The 27,784-nt window shown below is 42.0% G+C and overlaps 1 protein-coding gene across 2 annotated transcripts; it reads left to right on the top strand.

Moving 5' to 3' along the window:
• Nucleotides 1–437: 437 nt before the first annotated feature.
• On the top strand, nucleotides 438–27,384 carry Spred (Sprouty-related protein with EVH-1 domain). 2 transcript variants are annotated; one of them, XM_053798590.2, is made up of 5 exons: nucleotides 438–1,508; nucleotides 11,347–11,530; nucleotides 15,444–15,612; nucleotides 23,889–23,914; nucleotides 24,425–27,384. In XM_053798590.2, exons 1-5 carry the CDS (start codon nucleotides 1,474–1,476, stop codon nucleotides 25,478–25,480), a joined length of 1,470 nt encoding a protein of 489 aa, XP_053654565.1. In that variant the 5' UTR covers nucleotides 438–1,473; the 3' UTR covers nucleotides 25,481–27,384. The 2 variants fall into 2 exon arrangements, with proteins under 2 accessions (XP_053654565.1, XP_053654564.1); XM_053798589.2 differs by having other exon boundaries at nucleotides 441–1,508; nucleotides 23,847–23,914.
• Nucleotides 27,385–27,784: the final 400 nt, after the last annotated feature.

Consider the following 27,784-nt stretch of genomic DNA (forward strand, 5'->3'; position numbering starts at 1 on the left):
CGGGTTAGTCTCTTGAAAGAGAAGGGGCGGAGTTAGTCCCCCCCTAGCTCCTCCACCCTCCATTCTCCCCTCCACTATCGCCACCTCCCCACCTTGCCCTCACTTCCTCCACCTCTCTCTCTCCCCACCCCCTATGCCCCCATCACCACTACCTCCTGGCTGGCTCCGTCTCAACCATGAAGTACCTTATTCATTCCTACTAGTATTTACATTAGCCGGGAAGGTGTGAACCAGAGCGAGCTACTTACGGTACATCTCTGGACTCTACAATTATGCACACTGCTTCAAGATTCTACAGCGTTTTGTATCTATCTAATACAACTAATTCAAGGATCCTTCAAAGGCACCAAGAAAAGGCAATGTGGCAACTGAGCCGCCTTACTCCAGCTAAACACGGCTTCGTTGTATCCAGATATTCATTCACAGGTTTATTGAGTGCAGTGTACGTGTGTGTACTCACCTATATGTGGTTGCAGGGGTCGACTTACAGCTCCTGGCCCCGCCTCTTCGCTAACCATTACTAGGTCCACTCTCCCTGCTCCAAGAGCTTGATTGTGTGTATATTATGTGGAGATCTGGTTGTGAGGTGTAAGCCAGTGTACGGGACGACAATCCTCCCTAACCACAGTCATGATACACCGAGTTAAATTGTTTTCACCTACCTGTCTTGCTTCAGTGGATACACTAGTGAGTGTAGCGTAGTAGTGAGTCGACCCGTGGAGACATTTACCGGTTTTAGAATTAAACGTGAAAGTTTACCTTGACTCGAATGCAAACAGGAGTTTACAGCTGTGTATGTTGTAGCCTGTGTTGGTTCTTAAGACTTGAGTCTCTTGCTAGTGTTACTGTACGATAGTGGTATTGAAAACTTGTGTATAGTGAGGGGAAAAACTGTAGTGTATGGTGAGGAGAAGATTAAAGTGGAAAGTAGGCAAGTGAAACATCACAGCTGGAGAGAGTGAATGGTGGGATTGTGTTGCTCAAGTCTGTGGTGGTGGGTGGTATTAACGTATTTCAACCCACCACCACCCACTTCCGCCCACTGTGGCAGTGGGTAGTGTAAAATCTATACCCACCATCTACTTTGGTCCACTGTGGCAGTGGGTGGTATAAAGTCGTCTACACCCACCACCACCCACTTCAGGCCACTGTGACAGTGGGTGGTGTAATGAAGAACCCAGAACCCACTTCCGTCGACGGGTATCCGGGTATTTCCGCTACTGCCAGTTAAGCACTTCCGGTGCTGTGTGAAGTCCGGCATTTGTGTTGGCTGGTTTGTTTTCCCAGTGGATGGTATTCTACCATCACCACCTGTCCTATATCTTTCCCACCACCACCACCTGCCTCTCCCACTTGCCCTTCCAACACCATCACCTGTGATAGTCTCACCAACAAGCTCCAGCCACCAGCGTGGAGTCAAGAGAGAAGACACTTTCTCCCTCCAAACTATGAATGAAGGATTCTTAAGGCAGAATGGTTCGTTGGTTCCGTCTCTCCTCTAGTGGCAGGTTCGTGTACCTTACAACACTGATACTATTATCACACGGGAACACTAAATCGGTAATGGCCATATCGTAGAAAGGGGAGAGTAGCCTCAATTTCCTTAAATCAAGAGCCTTCGCCAGCATCAAGGCCATTCACTTCTCTCCTGGAAGGGAGTGAATGGCATAGATACTTTTCTTGTGTGTGTGGGGGGGGGAGGGAGTCCACTTGTTGCAACACCTACCAAGGAGTGGAGACTCGTTGGACGGGTTACACCACCTCTTGCGAAAAACACACGCAAAAACAGCTTATATATGTGTATGTATATAGGTACTGTGTATACTTAAGGTTTTTAAATTTTTTATCCAAACACTTCTTTAATATGGTCTGTATGACATCTAAGGGGTAAACATTATTCTGGAAAAAAAATAGTTTACCTTGTTCATTTTTAAATCGTTTAATCCAATTGGAAGAAAGTAAAAATCCCGGGTGAATTAGAGCCCTTTTGGCATTAAACTTAAACAAGTTTGATACAATAGATAGGTTAAACCTAGACCAATGAATGCTCGTTTACGATATACATTATTATTATTATAATCAAGGGGGAAGCGCTAAACCCGTAGGATTATACAGCGCCCAGGGGAGGGGGGATGTGGAAGGCATTCAGGCTTAATTCGGGGAACTGGAGCACAGATCCAATTCCCTAAATCAAGAGCCCCTCACCAACATCAAGGAACCTTCCTTGAGGGGTTACGATATACAGAAATCACAAAACCTGTAACATTTAGACTGAAATATCAAAGAATGAAAGAATATTCTCCTTTTAAACAACGAGTGATTTTAATGTGTTTGTGTTGTGAATTTAGATAATCTTTAAATATTATAACATGATCTTCCCTTCTGAATACCCAAAAATTGTTAGAAGCCAAGATTACTTTATAATGTATCAAGATTGTCTAGATTCAGAAACAGGTGGGTAGTAAGGAGGCCTAGTGTAAGGCCTGGATTCGCAAGCAGGTGGGTAGTAAGGAGGCCTAGTGTAAGGCCTGGATTCACAAGCAGGTGATTAGTAAGGAGCTAATGTTTGCATCAGCGAATGCTTTCTATAATGTCTCCACAACTAACATCAGACTGTCAGCAGTTATAAGCTAAGGACATAGACGTGTCCAGTAACGAAATGGTTATAATCATAACCATAATATTTAAAGGGGTGGACGGGTAAGCCAGTGGAAGGCCTCGATCAGATGACCAAAAGCTCCAGCTGTGGGTCATCATATGACTAAGACCCACGTCAGGAAACACTTGTCCTGTTTCCTGACAAACCTTACCTAACCTAACCGTATCCAGTTATCTACCTGTTTACCGCCTTGTTAACCAGGTTGTTGGTGTTAGTGGCCTGCAGGCCCACAGGACCATCACAACCCAGCTGGATAGGATTTTTCAGATGGTAATTCAGTTACCCCTTGAAAACCTATGCCTTCGTTAATATCGGCAAGTTTGATCTGAAATTACAGGAATTTGTTTCAATACACTAAAATTAAATCTGCATAATGTTGCTAAAAATGTCAGAAATGTCTAAAAAAAAAAAACTCTGAAATGTTGAAAAGTGTAATGAAGAACTTTTACTAGCGCTGCCCAGGATGAATGTAGCAGCATCACAGCATACCTCAGGATGAGTAGCAGCATCACAGCATACCTCAGGATGAGTGTAGCAGCATCACAGCATACCTCAGGATGAGTAGCAGCATCACAGCATACCTCAGGATGAGTGTAGCAGCATCACAGCATACCTCAGGATGAGTGTAGCAGCATCACAGCATACCTCAGGATGAGTAGCAGCATCACAGCATACCTCAGGATGAGTAGCAGCATCACAGCATACCTCAGGATGAGTGTAGCAGCATCACAGCATACCTCAGGATGAGTAGCAGCATCACAGCATACCTCAGGATGAGTGTAGCAGCATCACAGCATACCTCAGGATGAGTGTAGCAGCATCACAGCATACCTCAGGATGAATGTAGCAGCAGCATACCTCAGGATGAATGTAGCAGCGGCATACCTCAGGATGAATGTAGCAGCAGCATACCTCAGGATGAATGTAGCAGCAGCAGCATACCTCAGGATGAATGTAGCAACAGCAGCATACCTCAGGATGAATGTAGCAGCAGCAGCATACCTCAAGATGAATGTAGCAGCAGCAGCAGCATACCTCAGGATGAATGTAGCAGCAGCAGCAGCATACCTCAATGAATGTAGCAGCATCACAGCATACCTCAGGATGAGTGTAGCAGCAGCATACCTCAGGATGAATGTAGCAGCAGCATACCTCAGGATGAATGTAGCAGCAGCAGCATACCTCAGGATGAATGTAGCAGCAGCAGCATACCTCAGGATGAATGTAGCAGCAGTGTAGACAGCCTGTACTGTCAGAACACACAGCCTAGCCGTCTGCTCTGACCAGTTCATATTTCGCGGCATTTAGGTGCTGCCCTCTGTAGGCTCACTCAGGTCAGTGGGAGGCTGAGCCCATCCGCCCTCACTCCTAGGCCGACCGACTTGATAGACGCAAGTGCTCCCCCTCCACAGACTGGCTTGCGGTCACTCCCTCACACTGCCCGTTGTGTACTCACTCCTACCCAATTAAAGCCAAACTAGTCCACGGCCGTATCATTGCTACCTACGCTACCTTCATCGGCACTAACCCGCTTTTCAGCAGTAAGAACAGCAATAACCAGCAGCATACCTCAGGATGAATGTAGCAGCAGCAGCATACCTCAGGATGAGTGTAGCAGCAGCATACCTCAGGATGAATGTAGCAGCAGCAGCATACCTCAGGATGAATGTAGCAGCATCACAGCATACCTCAGGATGAGTGTAGCAGCAGCATACCTCAGGATGAATGTAGCAGCAGCATACCTCAGGATGAATGTAGCAGCAGCAGCATGCCTCAGGATGAATGTAGCAGCAGCAGCAGCAGCATACCTCAGGATGAATGTAGCAGCAGCAGCAGCATACCTCAGGATGAATGTAGCAGCATCACAGCATACCTCAGGATGAGTGTAGCCGCATCACAGCATACCTCAGGATGAATGTAGCAGCAGCATACCTCAGGATGAATGTAGCAGCAGCAGCATACCTCATGATGAATGTAGCAGCATCACAGCATACCTCAGGATGAGTGTAGCAGCAGCATACCTCAGGATGAATGTAGCAGCAGCATACCTCAGGATGAATGTAGCAGCAGCAGCATACCTCAGGATGAATGTAGCAGCAGCAGCATACCTCAGGATGAATGTAGCAGCAGCATACCTCATGATGAATGTAACAGCATACCTCAGGATGAGTGTAGCAGCAGCATACCTCAGGATGAATGTAGCAGCAGTGGCATACCTCAGGATGAATGTAGCAGCAGCAGCATACCTCAGGATGAATGTAGCAGCAGCAGCATACCTCAGGATGAATGTAGCAGCAGCAGCAGCATACCTCAGGATGAATGTAGCAGCAGCAGCAGCATAACTCATGATGAATGTAGCAGCAGCATACCTCAGGATGAATGTAGCAGCAGCATACCTCAGGATGAATGTAGCAGCAGCATACCTCAGGATGAATGTAGCAGCAGCATACCTCAGGATGAATGTAGCAGCAGAAGCATACCTCAGGTTGAATGTAGCAGCAGCAGCATACCTCAGGATAAATGTAGCAGCAGCAGCATACCTCAGGATCAGTGTAGCAGCAGCAGCATACCTCAGTATGAATGTAGCAGCAGCAGCATATCTCATGATGAATGTAGCAGCATAACAGCATACCTCAGGATGTGTAGCAGCAGCATACCTCAGGATGAATGTAGCAGCAGCAGCATACCTCAGGATGAATGTAGCAGCAGCAGCATACCTCAGGATGAATGTAGCAGCAGCAGCATACCTCAGGATGAATGTAGCAGCAGCAGCATACCTCAGGATGAATGTAGCAGCAGCAGCAGCATACCTCAGAATGAATGTAGCAGCAGCAGCATACCTCAGGATGAATGTAGCAGCAGCAGCAGCATACCTCATGATGAATGTAGCAGCAGCATACCTCAGGATGAATGTAGCAGCAGCAGCAGCAGCATATCTCATGATGAATGTAGCAGCATAACAGCATACCTCAGGATGTGTAGCAGCAGCATACCTCAGGATGAATGTAGCAGCAGCAGCATACCTCAGGATGAATGTAGCAGCAGCAGCATACCTCAGGATGAATGTAGCAGCAGCAGCATACCTCAGGATGAATGTAGCAGCAGCAGCAGCATGCCTCAGAATGAATGTAGCAGCAGCAGCATACCTCAGGATGAATGTAGCAGCAGCAGCAGCATACCTCATGATGAATGTAGCAGCATCATACCTCAGGATGAATGTAGCAGCAGCAGCATACCTCAGGTTGAATGTAGCAGCAGCAGCATACCTCAGGATGAATGTAGCAGCAGCAGCATACCTCAGGATGAATGTAGCAGCATTACAGCATACCTCAGGATGAGTGTAGCAGCAGCATACCTCAGGATGAATGTAGCAGCAGCATACCTCAGGATGAGTAGCAGCAGCAGCATACCTCAGGATGAATGTAGCAGCAGCAGCATATCTCATGATGAATGTAGCAGCAGTATACCTCAGGATGAATGTAGCAACAGCAGCATACCTCAGGATGAATGTAGCAGCAGCAGCAGCATACCTCATGATGAATGTAGCAGCAGCATACCTCAGGATGAATGTAGCAGCAGCATACCTCAGGATGAATGTAGCAGCAGCAGCATACCTCAGGATGAATGTAGCAGCAGCAGCATACCTCAGGATGAATGTAGCAGCACCAGCATACCTCAGGATGAGTGTAGCTGCATCACAGCATACCTCAGGATGAGTGTAGCCGCATCACAGCATACCTCAGGATGAATGTAACAGCATCACAGCATACCTCAGGATGAATGTAGCAGCATCACAGCATACCTCAGGATGAATGTAACAGCATCACAGCATACCTCGGGATGAATGTAGCAGCATCACAGCATACCTCAGGATGAATGCAACAGCATCACAGCATACCTCAGGATGAATGTAACAGCATACCTCAGGATGAATGTAGCAGCATCACAGCATACCTCAGGATGAATGTAACAGCATCACAGCATACCCCAGGATTAATGTAGCAACATCACAGCCTGGTGGTTAACGCTCTCACTTCACACGGTGAGGGCCTGGGTTCGATTCCCAGCCAGAGTAGAAACGGACGTGTTTCTTTCCACCTGTTGTCTATGTTCCCCATCAGTAAAATGGGTACCTGGGTGTTAGTCGACTGGTGTGGGTCGCATCCTGGGACACTGACCTAAGGAGGCCTGGTCACAGACCGGGCCGCGGGGGCGTTGACCCCCGGAACTCTCTCCAGATAAACTCCAGATACCTCGAGATGATTGTAGCAGCATCACAGCATACCTCGGGATGAATGTAGCAGCATCACAGCATACCTCGGGATGAATGTAGCAGCATCACAGCATACCTCGGGATGAACGTAGCAGCATCACAGCATACTTCGGGATGAATTTAGCAGCATCACAGCATACCTCGGGATGAGTGTAACAGCATCACAGCATACCTCAGGATGAATGTAGCAGCATCGCAGCATACCTCGGGATGAATGTAGCAGCATCGCAGCATACCTCGGGATGAATGTAGCAGCAGCAGCATACCTCAGGATGAATGTAGCAGCAGCATACCTCAGGATGAATGTAGCAGCATCACAGCATACCTCGGGATGAATGTAACAGCATCACAGCATACCTTAGGATGAATGTAGCAGCATCACAACATACCCCAGGATTAATGCAGCAGCAGCATACCCCAGGATGAATGTAGCAGCAGCAACATACCTCAGGATGAATGTAGCAGCAACAGCAGCATACCTCAGGATGAATATAGTAGCAGCAGCATACCTCAGGATGAATGTAGCAGCAGCAGCATACCTCAGGATGAATGTAGCAGCAGCATACCTCAGGATGAAAGTAGCAGCAGCAGCATACCTCAGGATGAGTGTAGCAGCATCACAGCATACCTCAGGGTGAATGTAGCAGCACAGCATACCTCAGGATGAATGTATCAGCAGCAGCATACCACAGGATGAATGTAGCAGCATAACAGCAGACCTCAAGATGAATATAGCAGCAACACAGCATACCTCAGGGTGAATGTAGCAGCAACAACATACCTCGGGGTGAATATAGCAGCACAGCATACTTCAGGATGAATGTAGCAGCATCACAGCATACCTCATGATGAATGTAGCAGCAACACAGCATACCTCAGGGTGAATGTAGCAGCAACAACATACCTCGGGGTGAATATAGCAGCACAGCATACCTCAGGATGAATGTAGCAGCATCACAGCATACCTCAGGATGAATGTAGCAGCAGCACAGCGTACCTCAGGATGAATGTAGCAGCAGCAGCATACCTCAGGATGAATGTAGCAGCAGCAGCATACCTCAGGATGAATGTAGCAGCAGCAGCAGCAGCAGCATACCTCAGGATGAATGTAGCAGCAGCATACCTCAGGATGAATGTAGCAGCAGCATACCTCAGGATGAAAGCAGCAGCATACCTCAGGATGAATGTAGCAGCAGCATACCTCAGGATGAAAGCAGCAGCAGCATACCTCAGGGTGAATGTAGCAGCAACAACATACCTCAGGGTGAATGTAGCAGCAACAACATACCCCAGGGTGAATATAGCAGCACAGCATACCTCAGGATGAATGTAGCAGCAGCACAGCATACCTCAGGATGAATATAGCAGCACAGCATACCTCAGGATGAATATAGCAGCACAGCATACCTCAGGATGAATATAGCAGCACAGCATACCTCACGATGAATGTAGCAGCAGCAGCATACCTCAGGGTGAATGTAGCAGCACAGCATGCCTCAGGATGAATATAGCAGCACAGCATACCCCAGGATGAATGTAGCAGCAGCAACAGCATACTTCAGGATGAATATAGCAGCAGCAGCATACCTCAGGATGAATGTAGCAGCAGCAGTATACCTCAGGGTGAATGTAGCAGCAGCAGTATACCTCAGGATGAATGTAGCAGCAGCAGCATACCTCAGGATGAATGTAGCAGCAGCAGTATACCTCAGGGTGAATGTAGCAGCAGCAGCATACCTTAGGATGAATGTTAAGAGGCAAAGCATGACTGACCAATTAGGCAACATGTGCATAAATGGAGAGAAATCAGAGTGGCATTCCACAGGGGTCATTGCTGAGTCCCTTGATGAATAAAAAACATGTGCAACACTTGAGTATCTTTATTTGCTTGCACAAAAGGCTTCTTCAGTTGAATATAGAGGCGATTTAATACTAGAGATGGTGGAAGAAGTTGAGAGGTAATTTTAAGATGATCAGTCCCTCAGCCTTGATAAGTGTTTAATCCCTTATAGCCTTAAATGAAGGTGGTCAGTCCTTAGCCAGAATGAAGGTGGTTAATACCTTAGCCTGAATGGAATGTCAGTCTTTTAGTCTTCAATGAAAGTGGTCAGTCCCACAATCCCTCAAGCCCCTTGTTGTTCCGTCTACATGACTGTTGAGGACACTAAGGCAAAACAGGATGATGTGGATAGGTTAATGTTGTGGTTTCACAAAGAATCAATTTTTTAGTGATATGAGGGCACATGTAGACGACATGGCTTTATATAATACACTATGTAGACTTTACCTAGTATAACCCAGTGGAGTCATACAGTGTGATACCCAAGATGAAACAATGGATAAGAAAAGAGTTTGTTCAAATTTTTATTCCTGGAGGGTTAGCTACCCAGAATTACCCAAGACAGTGCATCATCGAGGACCGTCTTATTTATATTTGGGTCCTTCAATCTGTCCCCCCAGGATGCCACCGTCCACACCAGTCATCTAACACCCAGGTACCTTCTTGCTTGTTAGGTGAACAGGGACAACAGGTGTAAGTAAACATGCCCAATGTTTCCACCCTTGCCAGGGATTGAACCATGGACAGTGTGTGTGAGGCGAGAGCATTGCCCATGGCATGTCATAGTCTCTTTATTAGTTCAGTTTAATATCTTTATTATGCACCCGAGACCCATCCTGTGATGTGGTAGTCAAAAGTTGACAGAGGTACATAATGGGTCCAGGGACTGGGCCGCAAAGTTCTAATAGCTAAATAAGTTAAAGCGGTGATGAACTGTTTACATGTTTATATCTGGTTACTATCATAATGAGTTATTTATGTAAACATCTGCTTGTTTACCTCTTCTCCACTGGTATACCTGGAAACTAATATGCAACCTATCTGGTGAAAAAATTTATCTATGATCAGTAGAAATCTGCTGCCAACACACTAGCACATGAAGTATTCTGGGTGAACTCATAGATTACTTGGCATCTTATTAATAAGTAAAAGTAAGAGAAGTGCCAAGGTTGTAGTACCACTTAATACATAGTTGATGAGGCCATATTTAGAACAAGCACTGAGGGTCCATGATCGATCTCTGGCATGGGTGAAACATTGGGCTTGTTACCTTACACCTGCTGCCCCTGTTCACCTAGCAGTAAGTAGGTGCCTGAGTGTTAGTTGCCTTGCACCTGCTGTCCCCCCATTCACCTAGCAGTAAATAGGTACCTGGGTGTTATTGTCTGATGATATTGCATCCTAGGGGACAAGATTAACCTAAGTTGCCCAAAATGCTCTGCATAACCTGGGGCTTTCTATGTCAGTGATGTTATCAAGTCTGCATCAGTTGTATCATGTACTTTTAAAATAAAGATCATTATTATTAATATTAGTTCAAAGGTATAATACCGAGAAGTTGATACATGTATATATAACATGCAACACCTGGGTATCTTCTTTATAGAGATGTCTTCACCTGCTCAGTATGCTTTATCATTCTAATACAGAGACTTGTTAGGTTAGGTAAGGTTTGTCATGAAACAAGACAAGTGTTTCCTGACCTGGGTCCTAGTCATATGATGACCAGCAGCTGGAACTTTTGGTCATCTAACTGAGGCTTTCCGCTGGCTTGCCTGTCCACTCCATTAGAAGTTATTGTTATAATTATAACCATTAGCTTGTTTATACAGAGGCACATGGATGGAGCCTTTCATACTGGAGTTAGTGGAGAGATGGTCACATGTGGGCAGGCCTACTAGTGGAAGTAGATCAAACCCTTAACATGGGCAAGAGGTGTTACACTTGAGTGTTATTCATCAACTTTTAAATATATATTGGATGTAATGATTCTTATCTCAGGATGAGATAAGAATACCTAGCAGTAAGTAGGTACCTGGGTGTTAGCCGACTATTGTGAATTGCATCCTGGGGATGGTAGTATACCTTGGATAGGGCTGGGCTTTGAAATAAGCCAATGTAGGATAACAGCTCTTAGCCTGTAAAATTAATTTATGTAAAAAAAAATCTTACACACCTGGAAAATCTTTTAAGTTATTGTTAGTGGACTGAAGTGTTGGGCATTGTGTGCAAATTATTTAATCTATTGATGCCCTTCAAGAGCATTGTTTTAATGCTGATGAAAGGTTCTTGATCCAGAGAATTGAAACAACTCTTACTTTCTTTGGATCAAACCTAATTACCTGTCATTTTCCAGGCTCTGCATGACCCGAGCAGGTTTAGCACTTCAAAGTCAAAGATTTATTTTCACACGATACATTGTTTAGTGATGAGCAACATTTGGTTGCACATACAGAAAGCTCATGGTTATGCAGAGCATTTCAGGCAAGCTTAATGATAATCGTTGATGTGTAAAGCTAGTTGACAGTTTTTATCCTTTGTTAGAGTAGTAAAACATGCTAACTTATATTTCAGCGGCAACTATTTGGTTCGAGTGCGTGCTCAGGTGATGATGCGCGATGACAGCACTGGTGGTTGGGTGCCCTTGGGTGTGGGCGGCCTTTCCAACGTGTCTGTCAGAAAGCGCGTCACACAACCCGACCTTGACGACCCTAAACACGAATATCTCATCTACGGCAAGAGAATATCAGATCAGTCCGTAAGTACTTACTCTGTTGACCTTCAGGGTTTTGCAACTGGCCACTTCAACAATTAAAGTCACAGCACTGTAATTGAAACAGTTCACAAATAACCCAGACTTACAAGACTTTAGACAATGTTTCAGTCTCTCCTGGATCATTGTCAAATTGCAACATGACAGTGGACCTGGATGCACCAAAATATCTAATGTTCCTCTGAAGAATAAACTCGCACTACCATGACTGGAACAATGCTTCAATAATCCCCTTGGAGAGGGAAAGTAATGATGTTTCAATTTAACTTGTCAATCGGCCAAGTCAGACTGAAATGTCTTCATTACTTTCTCTCTCCTAAGTGCAAATTATTTGTGTAGTTTCCTTTCTAATTTACCAAAAGCATGTGCTAAAGATAAAAACTTTTCAGTGACATTTCACTCTATCCTAGACCATTGTAAAGTCACAGCTGGTCCAAGATGGAGCAAAACATCACCTTGTTTTTGGTAACATATTCCAGTCGTGGTATTGTGACTTTTTATTCATTCTAATATTAGCTACTTAAGTATTGCACTGTAGTGTAGTATGTTGTTGTAGCACATCTTTCTCACTGCACTTCATTTTTTCATCCAAAATATCTTATATTTATTTCAAACTATCTATTTTCTTTTTGTAATTTCCAAAGTTATCCTTAAGGAAGCATTCTGATGATTAATAGACATGGTGGAATGGTAACTTTTACTGAGAAATTTATCCAAGAGCAAGCTGTTACAAAAGCTTGATGTCCAAGTGAGGCATCATAATAATAATTACTAAATTCATGGTAAGAGCTAAACCCATGTGGATCACTCAGCACAAGACGTGATGGAGGCTTGATCTTCCATCTCTTGAACGTGAGACAGACACACTTTTTACTTGTACTCGCCTAAATGTCTCAGACATCTTAATAAACATCTCCATTCTGCTATATTGTCTATATTAGTTTCTTTGTTTTGCAGCCTTTCATTCACAGGAACTTTTGTCATTGTTCATAATTTAAATACTGCATTTGCCTGTCATCTGTTACCTTCATTATAAGGTATCCTTGTCTATCAAGCAAGTAAGATGCACAGGATCTTTCTGACCTGTTTATCTTGTAATATTGTGTGTTAGGAAGTAAAGGAGGCTAATCCCAAATTATTGGATGCAGTTTTTTTTGCTTTAAAAATTGCTGGATAGGACTCTCATAATATCCAGGTTGGTGTGGGGCTCTCCAACCTCTCCTGGGGCTATTCCAGATAGAGTATGTATACAGTAACCCCTCAATTTAAGGAACTTTGGAAATATGGGACACAATTTGTCAGGTCATTTGATTCTGAAACAACTGATAAATTCCACTGGTTACAGAATTGTCAGTTATTGTTATGATCTTAGCAAAATGACCTCATCTCTATCCATCACACTCACCATTGCTGATCACCCACTCCTCTCTGTTAGTCCATCAAATGCAGGGTTTACTGCCTCTAACTTTTGATCTTGGCACAGTACCACAGTATGTTTTCAAGGGAAAAATATTATGACAAGATAATTTTTATATGATTATTCAGATAAAGTCCTAATATTCACTATGTATTCACTGGAGAAGAGAAGAGAAAAGAGATACGTACATGATAATATATATACCTGGACTTGAACGTCATGTTTCAAATTGCCATAACATACTGGAGTGAGAGATATGAGAGAAAATGTAAAATAAACCCAGTGAAAAGCAGGGGCACCATGGGCACAATACCTTGGGCTGATACAGAACATTGTTCTGTATCAGCAGCCATGATCTCGTATTTTGTGGGGTGGAAGGCCCTGGTCAGATAACCACAAACTCCAGATCTGTGTCAGAAAATACATAACTTGTCCTGTTTCCCAACAAATCATACCTAACCTAACAAAGTTTTTTTAATGTTTTGCCTACCTAACTTGGTAGTGCAGTAAGAAAAAGTGCATGTTCAAGAGACTCCTTAAAGTGAACTACTGTACAAGGTCATGCTTTGGAAAGATGTTGATCTGTAATAGTTGCACCTTCAGTGTTTATTCTCTATGATATCTTCAGTGAGAAGGCTTGTAATGTACAAACAACATAGTTATCCAGGGTGCAGGTTGGATACAAGAATTTCGTTTGTTTTAAAAAATATGTCTGAAATGCTCATGCATACTATTAGTTTTTTTTTGTGCTTAAGAATATTTTATTACATATGAATTACATTTTGTAATACTGCAGAAAGAAAGTAAGTTTGTCTGTTTGTTTTGTTTAAAAGGATTGCAAAAATGAAAAGCCTACTGTTTGTTGGTGTTTGTAAGTTCACCATCTTTGAATTTCATCTAACCTTTTATACACCTACCCTTCCTCTGCACACAGTGTTTCCCTATTATTAAGCACTATAACCATGGCTCATTTAAGTTTACTAATTTTTAGAATATAGTAATAGCAATAATAATAATTTGCAAAATATTTGATAAGCCAAGAGAAATTTTATTTTTTTTGATATAGTGGAAATTATTTCTTACCATAAATACGAGAGAGTGGTATTTGCAACTATGCATCAGAGGGAGTAGTATTTGCAACTATACACCAGGGGGAGTAGTATTTGCAGCTATACACTAGGGGGAGTAGTATTTGCAGCTTTACATCAGAGGGAGTAGTATTTGCATCTATACACCAGGGGGGGAGTAGTATTTGCAACTATACACCAGGGGAAGTATTTGCAGCTATACACTAGGGGGAGTAGTATTTGCAGCTTTACATCAGAGGGAGTAGTATTTGCAGCTATACACCAAGGGGGGAGTAGTATTTGCAACAATACACCAGAGGGAGTAGTATTTGCATCTATACACCAGAGGGAGTAGTATTTGCATCTATACACTAGAGGGAGTAGTATTTGCATCTATACACCAGAGGGAGTAGTATTTGCATCTATACACCAGAGGGAGTAGTATTTGCATCTATACACTAGAGGGAGTAGTATTTGCATCTATACACCAGAGGGAGTAGTATTTGCATCTATACACTAGAGGGAGTAGTATTTGCATCTATACACCAGAGGGAGTAGTATTTGCATCTATACACCAGAGGGAGTAGTATTTGCATCTATACACCAGAGGGAGTAGTATTGGCATCTATACACTAGAGGGAGTAGTATTTGCATCTATACACCAGAGGGAGTAGTATTTGCATCTATACACCAGAGGGAGTAGTATTTGCATCTATACACCAGAGGGAGTAGTATTTGCATCTATACACCAGAGGGAGTAGTATTTGCAACAATACACCAGAGGGAGTAGTATTTGCATCTATACACCAGAGGGAGTAGTATTTGCATCTATACACCAGAGGGAGTAGTATTTGCAACAATACATCAGAGGGAGTAGTATTTGCAACAGTACACCAGAGGGAGTAGTATTTGCATCTATGCACCAGAGGGAGTAGTATTTGCATGTCGTGGTATGGTGGTATATCACAATTGCAGATTACCTTGGTGTTAAATCTTGACATAATCCGTACTTATTGTTCTTTTTATAGTAGCAATCCACAAATAACTTGTACACATGAGAGAAAAGCTCCATTACTGTACTTGTTACCCTGATCTGATCCTTTCTCTATTGTTAATGTAAATAACTCAGTTTACCTTATTTCTAGTATATGTCCTTGTATTGTAACTGATTTTCACACTGTTGACTTAGCTGTTTTAACTTTTAAGGTTTAAATAATAAGTTATTACAAGGACCCCAGTGGAAATAAGTCACTTTCTGGCTTTTTTTTATTTTTTTATTTTTTTTATTTTTGTGGTTATCCCAGGTAATTTAAGCATATGTTACTGTGTACGATAATTTGTGTAACTGTATTTGGGTAACTCTACCTAAATAAACTTACTGGATAAAATATTACATCTTTTGTTTGCACTGCAGGTAGTGTTGAGTTGTACGATAAAAAAGGATTTTGAGTACAACAAAGTGATGCCTACCTTTCACCACTGGAAGACCGGAGACAAGAAGTTTGGACTCACTTTTCAAACAGCTGCCGATGCCAGAGCATTTGACAAAGGTGTTCGCATGGCAGTAGAAGATCTATTAGATGGTCAGTACTTGCCTCCATAGTTTTAAATTTTAATGGCATTAAATATGTTTATTCATTGATGAGTAAGACACAGGTTCAACACTTGTATACTATTTATAGTAGTATAATGTATGCATGTATTGTGGTAATTCTCTTTCATGTTCTTTTAATGCTAATTTATTACAGTATTTTTTAATTTACACTACATATGAAAGGGTTGTATTTTTTAACAGATTACTATGCATGAGATTTTGTTTATATAAACTATGAAAAGACTATTTACCAGTGTGTTTTTAACAGAAAATCTTATAAATTTGAATCTTGTTATTAGTAGATCGCCAGTGAACAATTCCTCTGTAGAAATTTTCAAGATTAAACTGTATCACTATCTCTGCCAAGTGCTAGATCAACCAGGCTGTGATGCCTATGTAGGTCAGTTGCCAATAACTGTAACAGGAGACATAGGAAAATGGATATTAAAACTATTGATTTTGCCATGGTAGTGGCTAGTTTATTGTGTACCTCATATCTTTCCTGCAGATGGTAGTGCAAGGGCATATGGATACACAAAGGGCCTAGGTACTAGATATCCAAAGAGTGGTAATAAACAAAGCACAAAATCCTGTCTCAGGAAAGTTCCATACCCCAAGGCACAGTCCTATCCTCATAGTAGACATAAATAAAAATTAACATTAGTCACAGTTTTGTATTTTCCTTTATGGATGCTACCAAGATAAGTGTGAAAGCTACCTCAGTAGAAGATACAGAAAAATTTTAAATAGATATCAGCAAAGTTTTCCAGTGGACAAATCAAAATAACATGTTGACAAATTTCAGTTACTTAGCGATGGGAAGAATGAAAAACTGAACAGTGAACACAGATTGCAGGCAGACCATCTCATACAACACAAGAAATGGGTAAAAGACTTAGAAATAATAATGTCAGTTGATATATCAGTTAGAGAACACAACAAAGTGCGGTAATGCATTAAAGGTGAGAAAAATGAGAGAATGAAAAATGAGAACTTTCATAGCAAGAGAAGTAATGTCATTGATGGTACAATCCAGATCTTAAAAAATATACAGAGATCATGTACTGCCCATATAGTCCACAAGCATTTCCAGTACAACTAGATCTTGATTAATGTGAATAATGAATCCCGTTTGGTAGGTCACCCAGCTACCAAACCTACACAAAATATATGACACATAAAGCTCCCCAGATCCGTTATTATTATTATTGTTTTCTATTATTATTGTTTATTATTATTATTATTATTATTATCATCATCGACATACCTTGTTCACTGAGTTTAATCATTTCTAACGACTACCCTTAGATGAAATCATAAACGAAAGAGACACCAAGAATGTAAACACAAAGATGAACGCACCAGCTAACCCCTAACAGTGAACATCCTTTGTACTTCCATTCTTTCCTCTTCTTTCTCTTCCAAGTGCTGCTGTGCTCCCAACTCTATCTTTAACTATGGGGTGCAGAATAAAGTACAAATTTATGAGTGAAATATGTAATGTTGGAGATTGCTTGACTTTGAGATGCCACACTTCCATTTCCATTAGCAAAGTTGTGATACAGCATACAATACTGACTGGTCAGAGAGAACTGGTAGTAAGTGCGAATGGTCATTAAACAAGTACGTCGTTAAGTGAGGAGCACCTGTAATTAATTTTGCACTAAATCAAAATTTGCGCTATTTGAACTTGAACCGTAAGTCACCTACAGAACACAAGTGAATCCAGTTAATAGGTAAGACCCTCCAGGTATTGCCTGTTAACCAGTCCAGGCTGAGGGACTCGCCATCTTCAATACCAAGATTGATGTACTGACTATGTCATCTTTACTTGGCTTCTACTCCTGCTGAATTTGTATTTGACTGTAGAAGCCTACTGTGTAGTTGAAACGTTTCAACAATAAAGATATCCCACTATTGCACATGTATCTTACTCATCAACTTGTCGATATTTTATACCATTATCAATAACCTGTTACAGCCTCTCCTCACTTAGCGATGCACTCATTTACCAATGCCTCTGACTTACGACAGGCTCTCTGACCAGTATTCATACCTAAATAATATATATTAGAGCTGATTTTCTCTATTCTGGTTATTACAATGTACAGTATACTACAGTGGACCCCCGCATAACGATCACCTCCGAATGCGACCAATTATGTAAGTGTATTTATGTAAGTGCGTTTGTACGTGTATGTTTGGGGGTCTGAAATGGACTAATCTACTTCACAATATTCCTTATGGGAACAAATTCGGTCAGTACTGGTACCTGAACATACTTCTGGAGTGAAAAAATATCGTTAACCGGGGGTCCACTGTACTGTATAAACATTTAAAAATATACCAGAAATATTATAAATGGTACAAAGGTGACATGAAAACAATATCAGAGATGGCTGACACAAACTCGCTACCATTATAGTATGCTCCTCACTTAGCGACGTATTCATTTAACGACGTGGTCTTAGGAACAGAGCTCCGTCGTTAAGTGAGGAGAGGCTGTATTTTACACCTTCCACTGATTTCAATGATTGTTGTACTCTTGCACCCTGGCCTGAAGGAAAGCTTCTTTCTTGATTAACTTTGCTATTGCTGCAAGCAGTTCCTATGCCGACATAATTATCACGAGAGAGAGAGAGGCCTGTTTCCAGGCCGGGCCACGAAAGTAGGAAAACTCTTGAAACGGGTCACGGGTAAACAACCTGAATGCTGTGGCACTTTTCAGAGGTAGTAATCCAGTTTTCTATTGAAAATTTTTGCTTTTGGTTTGGCAGTATGTTAGCCATTTTCCATTTATTGGCTGCTTTACTTTTCGTGAAATCCAAAAAGCAATTAAGAGTGAGTCAAATTCTTTCACACATTTCTTTAATTTGGGAGATGAAGAAAAGAAACAAGTACAGGTGCTCTTCAATTTATGATGGATCGACTTATGATATTTTGACTTTATGATGGTGCAAAATCAGTTACTTTGGAGATGAAACTTAAGATAACTACCCAGCATGAAGGCATCAAGTCTGTAGCTTGTGTACTTTTTTTTTTTTACTTTTCAGTTCCGGTATTTAGTTAGTTACAGTAATTATTTGTTTATTTATTTATTCAGTGACATTTATTTACTCATTTAACATACCACATTCATATTCGACTTATGATATTTATACTTACGATGGGTTCGTCAGACCGCAACCCCATCATAAGTAGAGGTGCACCTGTACACAGCAAGCTTAAACTGTGACAGTACTTTCCTCCATGAAGAGCTTTATAAAGCCAATCAAATATTATTGACTGAATTAAGCTGTACATAGAGTAAAACGTTAAAAAAAAGCTTGTTCTGCACCTCTTTTTTTTTTTTTCCTTATTCTTGTTTTCAATACACCTTTGTACCCACCATGGATAATATTTCCTATGGTCCTGTAGCACCAGCCCATACAGTTAACCAATACCTTCTTAAAAATAAGTCCTTAAACTATTTTTATTTTTTCAACTTTCCCATAGACAACTGTGTTATAAGTACTTGTTCCTTGGGTGAGACATGTTATAAAATTCTGGCAAGTGTGAAATAAGACATGTGCCGTGGTAGGATATTTTAAGGAGGTGTTCCGCCGTGAAGCAGACATCTTTGGTGAAATACTTCCTTTAAAAAATATCTCAATATTTCATCTGCGTCTTGTTGAATGAAATATGTTCTGTAGACTATTTAATTTGATGTTCCTTCAATAATGAAATTAAAAATGCTGTACTCTCATGAGTTGAGTAGTTTTTTGAGATGTTTGCTGGTGTTGTGCCCACTCATGTACAGTATATAATATGTTTGGTATATTTTTTTTTTTCAACAAGTCGGCCGTCTCCCACTGAGGCAGGGTGACCCCAAAAAAAAAGAAAATCCCCAAAAAGAAAATACTTTCATCATCATTCAACACTTTCACCTCATTCACACATAATCACTGTTTTTGCAGAGGTGCTCAGAACACAACAGTTTAGAAGCATATACATATAAAGATACACAACATATCCCTCCAAACTGCTAATATCCCGAAACCCCTCCTTTAGAGTGCAGGCATTGTACTTCCCATTTCCAGGACTTGAGTCCGGCTATATAAAAATAACCGGTTTCCCTGAATCCCTTCACTAAATATTACCCTGCTCACACTCCAACAGATCGTCAGGTCCCAAATACCATTCGTCTCCATTCACTCCTATCTAACACGCTCACGCACGCCTGCTGGAAGTCCAAGCCCCTCGCCCACAAAACCTCCCTTACTCCTTCCTTCCAACCTTTTCGAGGATGACCCCTGCCCCGCTGTAAAGTTTGGTGGACACCTTACCTTTGATGAGATGATATACCTTCAGTGATGGACCTACATTTTTGGGTCCCCTGAAGCTTGAATTGTTATGGGGGCCCCCTTGCAGCCCCTTCTCATACAGTACACTCAAAATTTTTAAGCAGTGTGGACTCTGGGGCCCCTCCTGGATTGCAGGCCCTGATGATTAATTTTCATTGTAGATCCGCCCCTGTATACCTTTGATAAGTTGATATACCTTGAGATCTGCTCGAGGCACATTCCATTAAGAAAAAGAAAGAGAAGATGTAAACTAGAAAGAGAGAGACGCTCCCTATACAGACGAAGGTGAAGAGTCACAGACCTGCTGAGAGGGGCTAATATATCTGATATATGAAGGGAGGCACTGGTTAATGAAATTGCAAATATTGAACTTAAGCTGAAGAAATCTTACAGGAAACAAGAATTGCAGGAAGAACTAAAAGCCATAAAGGAAATTGAAAAAAAAAAATATTTCTTCTCTTATGCCAAATCTAAGGAAAAAACAACATCCAGTATTGGGCCCCTGCTTAGGCGAGATGGGACATACACAGATGTCAGCCAAGAAATGAGCAAGATACTAAAGTCCCAATACTCGGTGTTCAGCGAGCCGCTGCCCAGACTAAGGATCAACAAGGATGAACAAGACCCAAAATTTGGTTATCTCAAAAATCTTGGATATTATTCTAACACCACAAGATTTTGAAAAGGTAATAAATGACATGCCCATGCACTCTGCCCCAGGCCTAGACTCATGGAACTCTGTGTTCATCAAGAACTGCAAGAAACCCCTGTCGCATGCCTTCAGCATTCTATGGAGAGGGAGCATGGACACGGGTCATCCCACACTCACTAAAAACAACAGATATAGCCCCACTCTACAAAGATGGCAGTAAAGCATTTGCAAAGAACTACAGACCGATAGCACTAACATCTCGTATCACGAAAGTTAAGACAATTGTGCAACATCTGGTTATCTTTATTGTAAACGTTTCGCCATCCAGTGGCTTTATCAATACAAATTCTTGGACATAATTAGAAAATTAAAAGTGAATACAGGAAAGAGTAAGGTTATGAGGATAACAAAAAGATTAGGTGATGAAAGATTGGATATCAGATTGGAGGGAGAGAGTATGGAGGAGGTGAATGTATTCAGATATTTGGGAGTGGACGTGTCAGCGGATGGGTCTACGAAGGATGAGGTGAATCATAGAATTGATGAGGGGAAAAGGGTGAGTGGTGCACTTAGGAGTCTGTGGAGACAAAGAACTTTGTCCTTGGAGGCAAAGAGGGGAATGTATGAGAGTATAGTTTTACCAACACTCTTATATGGGTGTGAAGCATGGGTGTTGAATGTTTCAGCGAGGAGAAGGCTGGAGGCAGTGGAGATGTCATGTCTGAGGGCAATGTGTGGTATGAATATAATGCAGAGAATTCGTAGTTTGGAAGTTAGGAGGAGGTGCGGGATTACCAAAACTGTTGTCCAGAGGGCTGAGGAAGAGTTGTTGAGGTGGTTCGGATATGTAGAGAGAATGGAGCGAAACAGAATGACTTCAAGAGTGTATCAGTCTGTAGTAGAAGGAAGGCAGGGTAGGGGTTGGCCTAGGAAAAGTTGGAGGGAGGGGGTAAAGGAGGTTTTGTGTGCGAGGGGCTTGGACTTCCAGCAGGCGTGCGTGAGCGTGTTTGATAGGAGTGAATGGAGACGAATGGTTTTTAATACTTGACGTGCTGTTGGAGTGTGAGCAAAGTAACATTTATGAAGGGGTTCAGGGAAACCGGCAGGCCGGACTTGAGTCCTGGAGATGGGAAGTACAGTGCCTGCACTCTGAAGGAGGGGTGTTAATGTTGCAGTTTAAAAACTGTAGTGTAAAGCACCCTTCTGGCAAGACAGTGATGGAGTGAATGATGGTGAAAGTTTTTCTTTTTCGGGCCACCCTGCCTTGGTGGGAATCGGCCAGTGTGATAATAAATAAATAATAATTAGAAAACAGAAGAACTATATGCAAAAGAGGTAATTTTGTATATAGTTCTTCTGTTTTCTAATTATGTCCAAGAATTTGTATTGATAAAGCCACTGGATGGCGAAACGTTTACAATAAAGATAACCAGATGTTGCACAATTGTCTTAACTTTCATCTTGTCGGTATTGTATACCTGTCTTGCACATCTCGTATCATAAAAATCTTTGAAGTGGTTCTAAGAAGCAAGATTGCCAACCACCTAGATACCCATCAGTTACACAACCCAGGGCAACATGGGTTTAGAGCAGGTCCCTCCTGCCTGTCTCAGCTTCTGGATCACTATGACAAGCTCCTGGATGCTGTAGAGGATAAACAAAATACTGATGTAGTATACACAGACTTTGCAAAAGCTTTCGACACGTGTGACCATGGTGTAATAGTACACAAAATGCATGATAAAGGAATAACAGGAAAAGTTGGTAGATAGATCTATAACTTCCTGACAAATAGAACAAAAGGAGAAATAGTAAACAGAGTAAAGTCTGAGGCAGCTATGGAGAAAAGCTCTGTTCCACAAGGCACAGTACTCTCTCCCATTCTAATCCTCATCCTCATATCTGACATAGAGATGTAAACCAATGCTCCGTGTCTTCCTTCGTGGATGACACCTGGATTGCCATGACAGTGACCTCCATCAAGGACACTGCAAGACTCCAAGCAGACATGAACCAAATCTTCAAAGAGCCCACTCAAAACAATAGAGCGAAAAGTAATGTGAAGGACCTGGGAGTGATAATGTCAGAGGATCTTGCCTTCAAAGACCACAACAATACATCTACCACATCTGCTTGGAAAATGATAGGACGGATAATAAGAACCTTCAAAACTAGGGATGCCAAGCCCACAATGATTCTCTTCAAATCGCTTGTACTCTCTAGGCTGGAATACTGCTGTACACTAACTGCCCCCTTCAAGGCAGGCAAAATTGCTGACCTGGAGAGTGTACAAAGAACTTTCATGGCACACAAGTATGATAAGGCACCTAAATTACTGGGAACGGTTAATCTGTATTCCCTGGAGCACAGGCGAGAGACATGCATGATAATATACACTTGGAAAATCCTTGAGCACGAAACTTGTGCACGAAAATCACTCCGTATGAAAGCAAAAGACTTGGCAGGAGATACGACATTCCCCCAATGAAAAGCAGGGGTGCCACGATTACACTGAGAGACAACACAATAAGTGTCCAGGGCCCAAGACTGTTCAACTGCCTCCCAGCATACATAAGGGGGATTACCGATAGACCCCTGGCTGTTTTCAAGAAGGCACTGGACAGGCACCTAAAGTCAGTACCTGACCAACTGGGCTGTGGTTTGTATGTCAGTTTGCATGCAGCCAACAGTAACAGACTGGTTGATCAGATCCTGATCCTGCATGAGGCCTGGTCTCAGACCGAGCCATGGGGGCATTGACCCCCAAAACCCTCTCCAGGTAAACTCCAGGTAAACCTTTGATGAGTTGATATAACTTTGTTGAGTCAGTATACCTTTGATGAGTTATGAGTTTTTCTACTCACAGAACCTGCCATAAGGTCCACAGGGGTCTACGGGTTGGTATCTACTGGTCTAGGTTGATACTCGATCTTTTCAGTTACCAAAGAAAATATCTGGGAATAGAATTAAAACTTTTTTCACAGTATATGTGAAGCATTTTTCAGTTTGTATGATGATGATTTAGTGATCTGATATTCTTTTTTTTTTTGTGTGCTGCAAATTTTGGATATGTTATTGGTAAGTCTGTCACCAAGATATCTCTAATAGAAATGTCATACTACAGTGTATATGTATATAAATTAGGTATAACATGATGCATAACATTGTAAGATGAAACTGTAATGAGGGAATGTTGAAGTTATAATGTAAATATTGTGTGATTCTCAGGTCTCACCGATTTTCCCTCGTACCGTCATGGACTCAATATAGATGTCGGCGATGATAATGTATTCATGGTAAGTGATGTGTTGTTGTCGTGTTGCATGTGCATTTTGCATTTCTTAATACTGTGTTTTGCATTCTTTCTTTATTTGCTTAAGAATAATTTTCCTTGTTTGCCCACAATTATTAGTAAAAAAATTATTTACCAGAATATCTTATTTTTTATTTTATTTTTAATTTTCATGTGTTAGCACTTGAATTACCTATATCTTTATTTTCTAAAACAGTGTTAATTCTTCACAAATAACCCACACATAGGAGAAAGAAACTCATAATACCACTTCGATCCGACTTTGACCATTAACTAGTCACACAGTATGTGTCTGATTGTTAGTTCAAGTCAGACAGAAATGTCATAAGTTTCTCTCTCCTGTGTGCGGGTTATTTGTGTATTGCTCCAGTCACGGTATTGTGCCTTTTTGTTCTTTACTATTAATTGTGCTTTTTGTAGTTTAGATTTTATTCATTGTTAAGAACTGACATAGTTATTAATAAACAACCTTGACAGTGATGGTGATTTGCAGACGGTGAATCTTCCGGAGAGAGATGGGTCACGGTCGTCGTCAGGGTCGGTCACCACCTGCAGCAGCAGCCGTCACACACCCACCGCAACTCCCCTACCCACCCCAGACCACCCCTCTCACCACCACCAATACCATCACCCCCACCACCATTACCCACCACCCGGTGGTGGCGTTGGGGGGGTGGGATCAGTGGGAGGAACTGGTGTATCCACAACAAACACCTCTCCTTCTTCCACCACTTCTAACATGGCCACTTCTACGCCAGGGACAACTCAGCCGTATACCCACCCCCACCCACACACCAACCACTACCAACAGCACCTGCACCGCATCACATTTCCACCCCGGCCCAAACCTCCGCTACCCCACAACAACAACCCCCCTGATAAGCCACTGGAGCTAGACTGTGAACACAAGACAGTCAATCCATTAGATATATCCCAAGACCAAGATAAAATGGGAGTCTCTGGAGATAACTACTCTTATGTCCAGTTTGATTTAGAAAATCCATCAACTGTGCTCCATCATGAATACAGCTACCCAGTGGTTGAAGGCATAAAAGGGGAGAAAAGAGACAGCATAGCATCTCTTAAGAAACAACAGCAGCTTGATTTTGGGGGGACTCCTTCACAACAAATGCCCCCTCAATTACTACCTGGTAAGAGACCTAGGAAACGAGACAAGAGGATCAGAAAGACCATAAAAGCCCGCTGCCGGCACTGCCAGGAGATGTTCACATATGATATGAATTCACGAGGCAGTTGCGAATATGCCCCAGACTGTGTGCGCACAGCTATTGATACACTTACATGCATCTCTTGTGCACAGTGTATGTTATACCACTGCATGAGCGATGCTGAAGGAGATTTTGCACACCATCCGTGTGAATGTGGGGGACCTGGAGGCACAGCGGATGAGTCATGCGGGCGGCGGTGGCTCGGATTAACTTTGTTATCCCTGTTGGTGCCATGCTTGTGGTGTTATTTGCCACTGCGAGCATGTCACCGATGTGCCGTTGCCTGCGGACTGTGTGGCGGCCGTCACGAGGCCTCCTGACTCACCGCCCCCACTCATGCCCAAGAGGACGAAGAAGAAGAAGACGATGACGATGAGGAAGAAGATACCGTATTCACAGTAACTGGCAGCCCTACACTGCCCTCTCCACAACCTTGGTGTGATCAAGGGAGCAGTTCCCAACAGTCTGGTGTGGTCCTGGGCATGTATGTGGATGGTTGAACCAAGCCAGAGGATTTCTGGTCAAGTCTTGTAGCCAGTGAGGCATTGTGTCAGGGACAACAATGACGGTAGTGTGTACTGAAGAATGTGAGGGTGCTGCTCATTAGCACAAACATGTTTGTCAAACAGCCTACTGGAAAGTATAGAAAGAATGTAATTGTGTGATAAAAGGAGTGTGAATGTAACCACTTTTGACTAAGTGGCTAGAAAGGACACGACAGTTTGAGTGTTCTATGTACCTGATGGCCACACTCCGGCCTCAGAGAGTGTGTGCACATGTGCATTAATGTGCATAGTACACACACTGCCGTACATGGCCAGTTCTCAACTCTTGCATTTGGAAACCCTTGTTCATCTATATGTGAGCTGCTGTATTGATGGTAAGTCTGTCCGCCTTGGTCTCTTTAATCATCTAAAGGGATCCCAATTTTTCAAGGGCTCAGGAGAAATTGTGACACCCTTTGGAATTGCTGTGACTTTTTGTATGCTTTTAATTATTATTGTGATAGATGTTCTATATATTGATAGCTTTAGCTGGCCAAGACGGACAGGTGGCCAAGACAGCTGGACTGTCACGTGTCACATAACAACGTGAAGGTCTCACTTGCGTTTGCCTTACATACCAACACTTTGTGTTTAGTCTTTTGGCGAAGATTAGCGCCGTTGTCACCACGTTGTGTACGCCAGACAACTTAACCAAGGGTTTCCTTGTCATTTTAGGTGCTATAGCACAAACCATGGATTTTCCTTTTTTTTAAGCGAGTAATTATTTAAATAAAAAGGTTATTCAGTTGTGTTGCATTCAAAAGAACAGTTTTCTACACAACTTTGTATATAAACATGTGTAAGGCAGTTGCACTGTGAAACATAAAATACAAGGTGAAGTTTGGCTTCTTAAAAATCAAACTAAGGTAATGATATAACTACAATATGTAGTTGTTCAATGAAAAAAGACTAAACCTCCAAATTTCATTCATGTAAGTAACACAGGCGGCATATGAATCAGTGCCCTGTGAAAAATCTTGTAACTACCATTGTCGCAATTATCATGTATATTGATAATCCACATGTGTATGATTACCAGGAAGAGGCCAATTTTATGTACAACATAGATGGTGGCCCCAACAGTTCATGGTCACACCCAAGATGACTGCAGGCCTCTTAGGTGTTCATTTCTCGGCCAGCAGCTCTGGAGGGAGAATGGCTTCCTCTGCTTTCTCCTGTGGAGCTGCAGCCTGGGTTAAAATAGATGTTTTGGTAGCGGTGATTTGGGAGTAGCTAGGTCGTCACCTTGGTGAGGTATTGGGTCTACCCGAGACTCCAGATATACAAGATAACTAATTCTGTGGTGAAGAGGTCACCCAAACCAGTGTGACCCAGTGAATTGACCTAGCACATGTCAGCTCCCTGATTGTTCCGTTCATGCCACCCCTAGTCACGAACAAAATTGCAACTAATGTCAGCAGTCTATCGTTTGTTTTCTTTGCAACAATTTTAAGCAAAAAGTCACAAAAGTTGTAGTTTCATTTGACCTTCATTGAAAATGTTACTCATCCATAGAAAGTATTCCACAAGTTTTTTTCTATTTTCACTGTTTGTCTCAAGTGATTTATTAACCTAATAATTTTTCCACATGTGAATATTGTCTACATCATTGTCAAGTATGGGATGTAACAAAAAAAGATTTTATGAACAATAATGACAACCAAAGACATATCCTTAAACTTTAGTGTTTTATCCCTTGCTTTATGGTTCCTAATTTTTTTTTATTTATAAACATAATATTTTTACTATACATTTATGTGAACAAATAATAGATGACCTCAAACTGATAACAACAAAAGGAAGGAGGGGGCTGAGACTCGTCCCTCATCATCTGTATGCGAGATCTCGGCTAAGCAGCCAGATGTTGATGAAGTGAGATTGATGCTACTACAGACACTATGATTTGACTCCTCCCTCACTGTATGCAATAAGATGAGCTACACAAGGAATTAATAGCAAAATATTATACTATAATATTTTCAGGTAAGATTTTGAAGTTTGCTTAATGGCATACCTTTTCAAGGCTGCATGACATTTTTATGTGCTAGTCATCTATTTGAGAATTTGTGAGCATTTTAA

The sequence above is a fragment of the Cherax quadricarinatus genome, chromosome 87 (assembly GCF_038502225.1).
Source record: "Cherax quadricarinatus isolate ZL_2023a chromosome 87, ASM3850222v1, whole genome shotgun sequence".
In the NCBI taxonomy this organism is placed as follows: domain Eukaryota; kingdom Metazoa; phylum Arthropoda; class Malacostraca; order Decapoda; family Parastacidae; genus Cherax; species Cherax quadricarinatus.

What these genes read in the sequence shown, in the direction of transcription:
- Spred (XM_053798589.2), top strand. Translation starts at nt 1,474, where the DNA reads ATGGTTCGTTGGTTCCGTCTCTCCTCTAGTGGCAG. An exon ending in CGTCTCTCCTCTAGTGGCAG is followed by an intron (nt 1,509 to 11,346) that starts GTTCGTGTACCT and finishes CTTATATTTCAG; the next exon opens with CGGCAACTATTTGGTTCGAG. An exon ending in AGAGAATATCAGATCAGTCC is followed by an intron (nt 11,531 to 15,443) that starts GTAAGTACTTAC and finishes TTTGCACTGCAG; the next exon opens with GTAGTGTTGAGTTGTACGAT.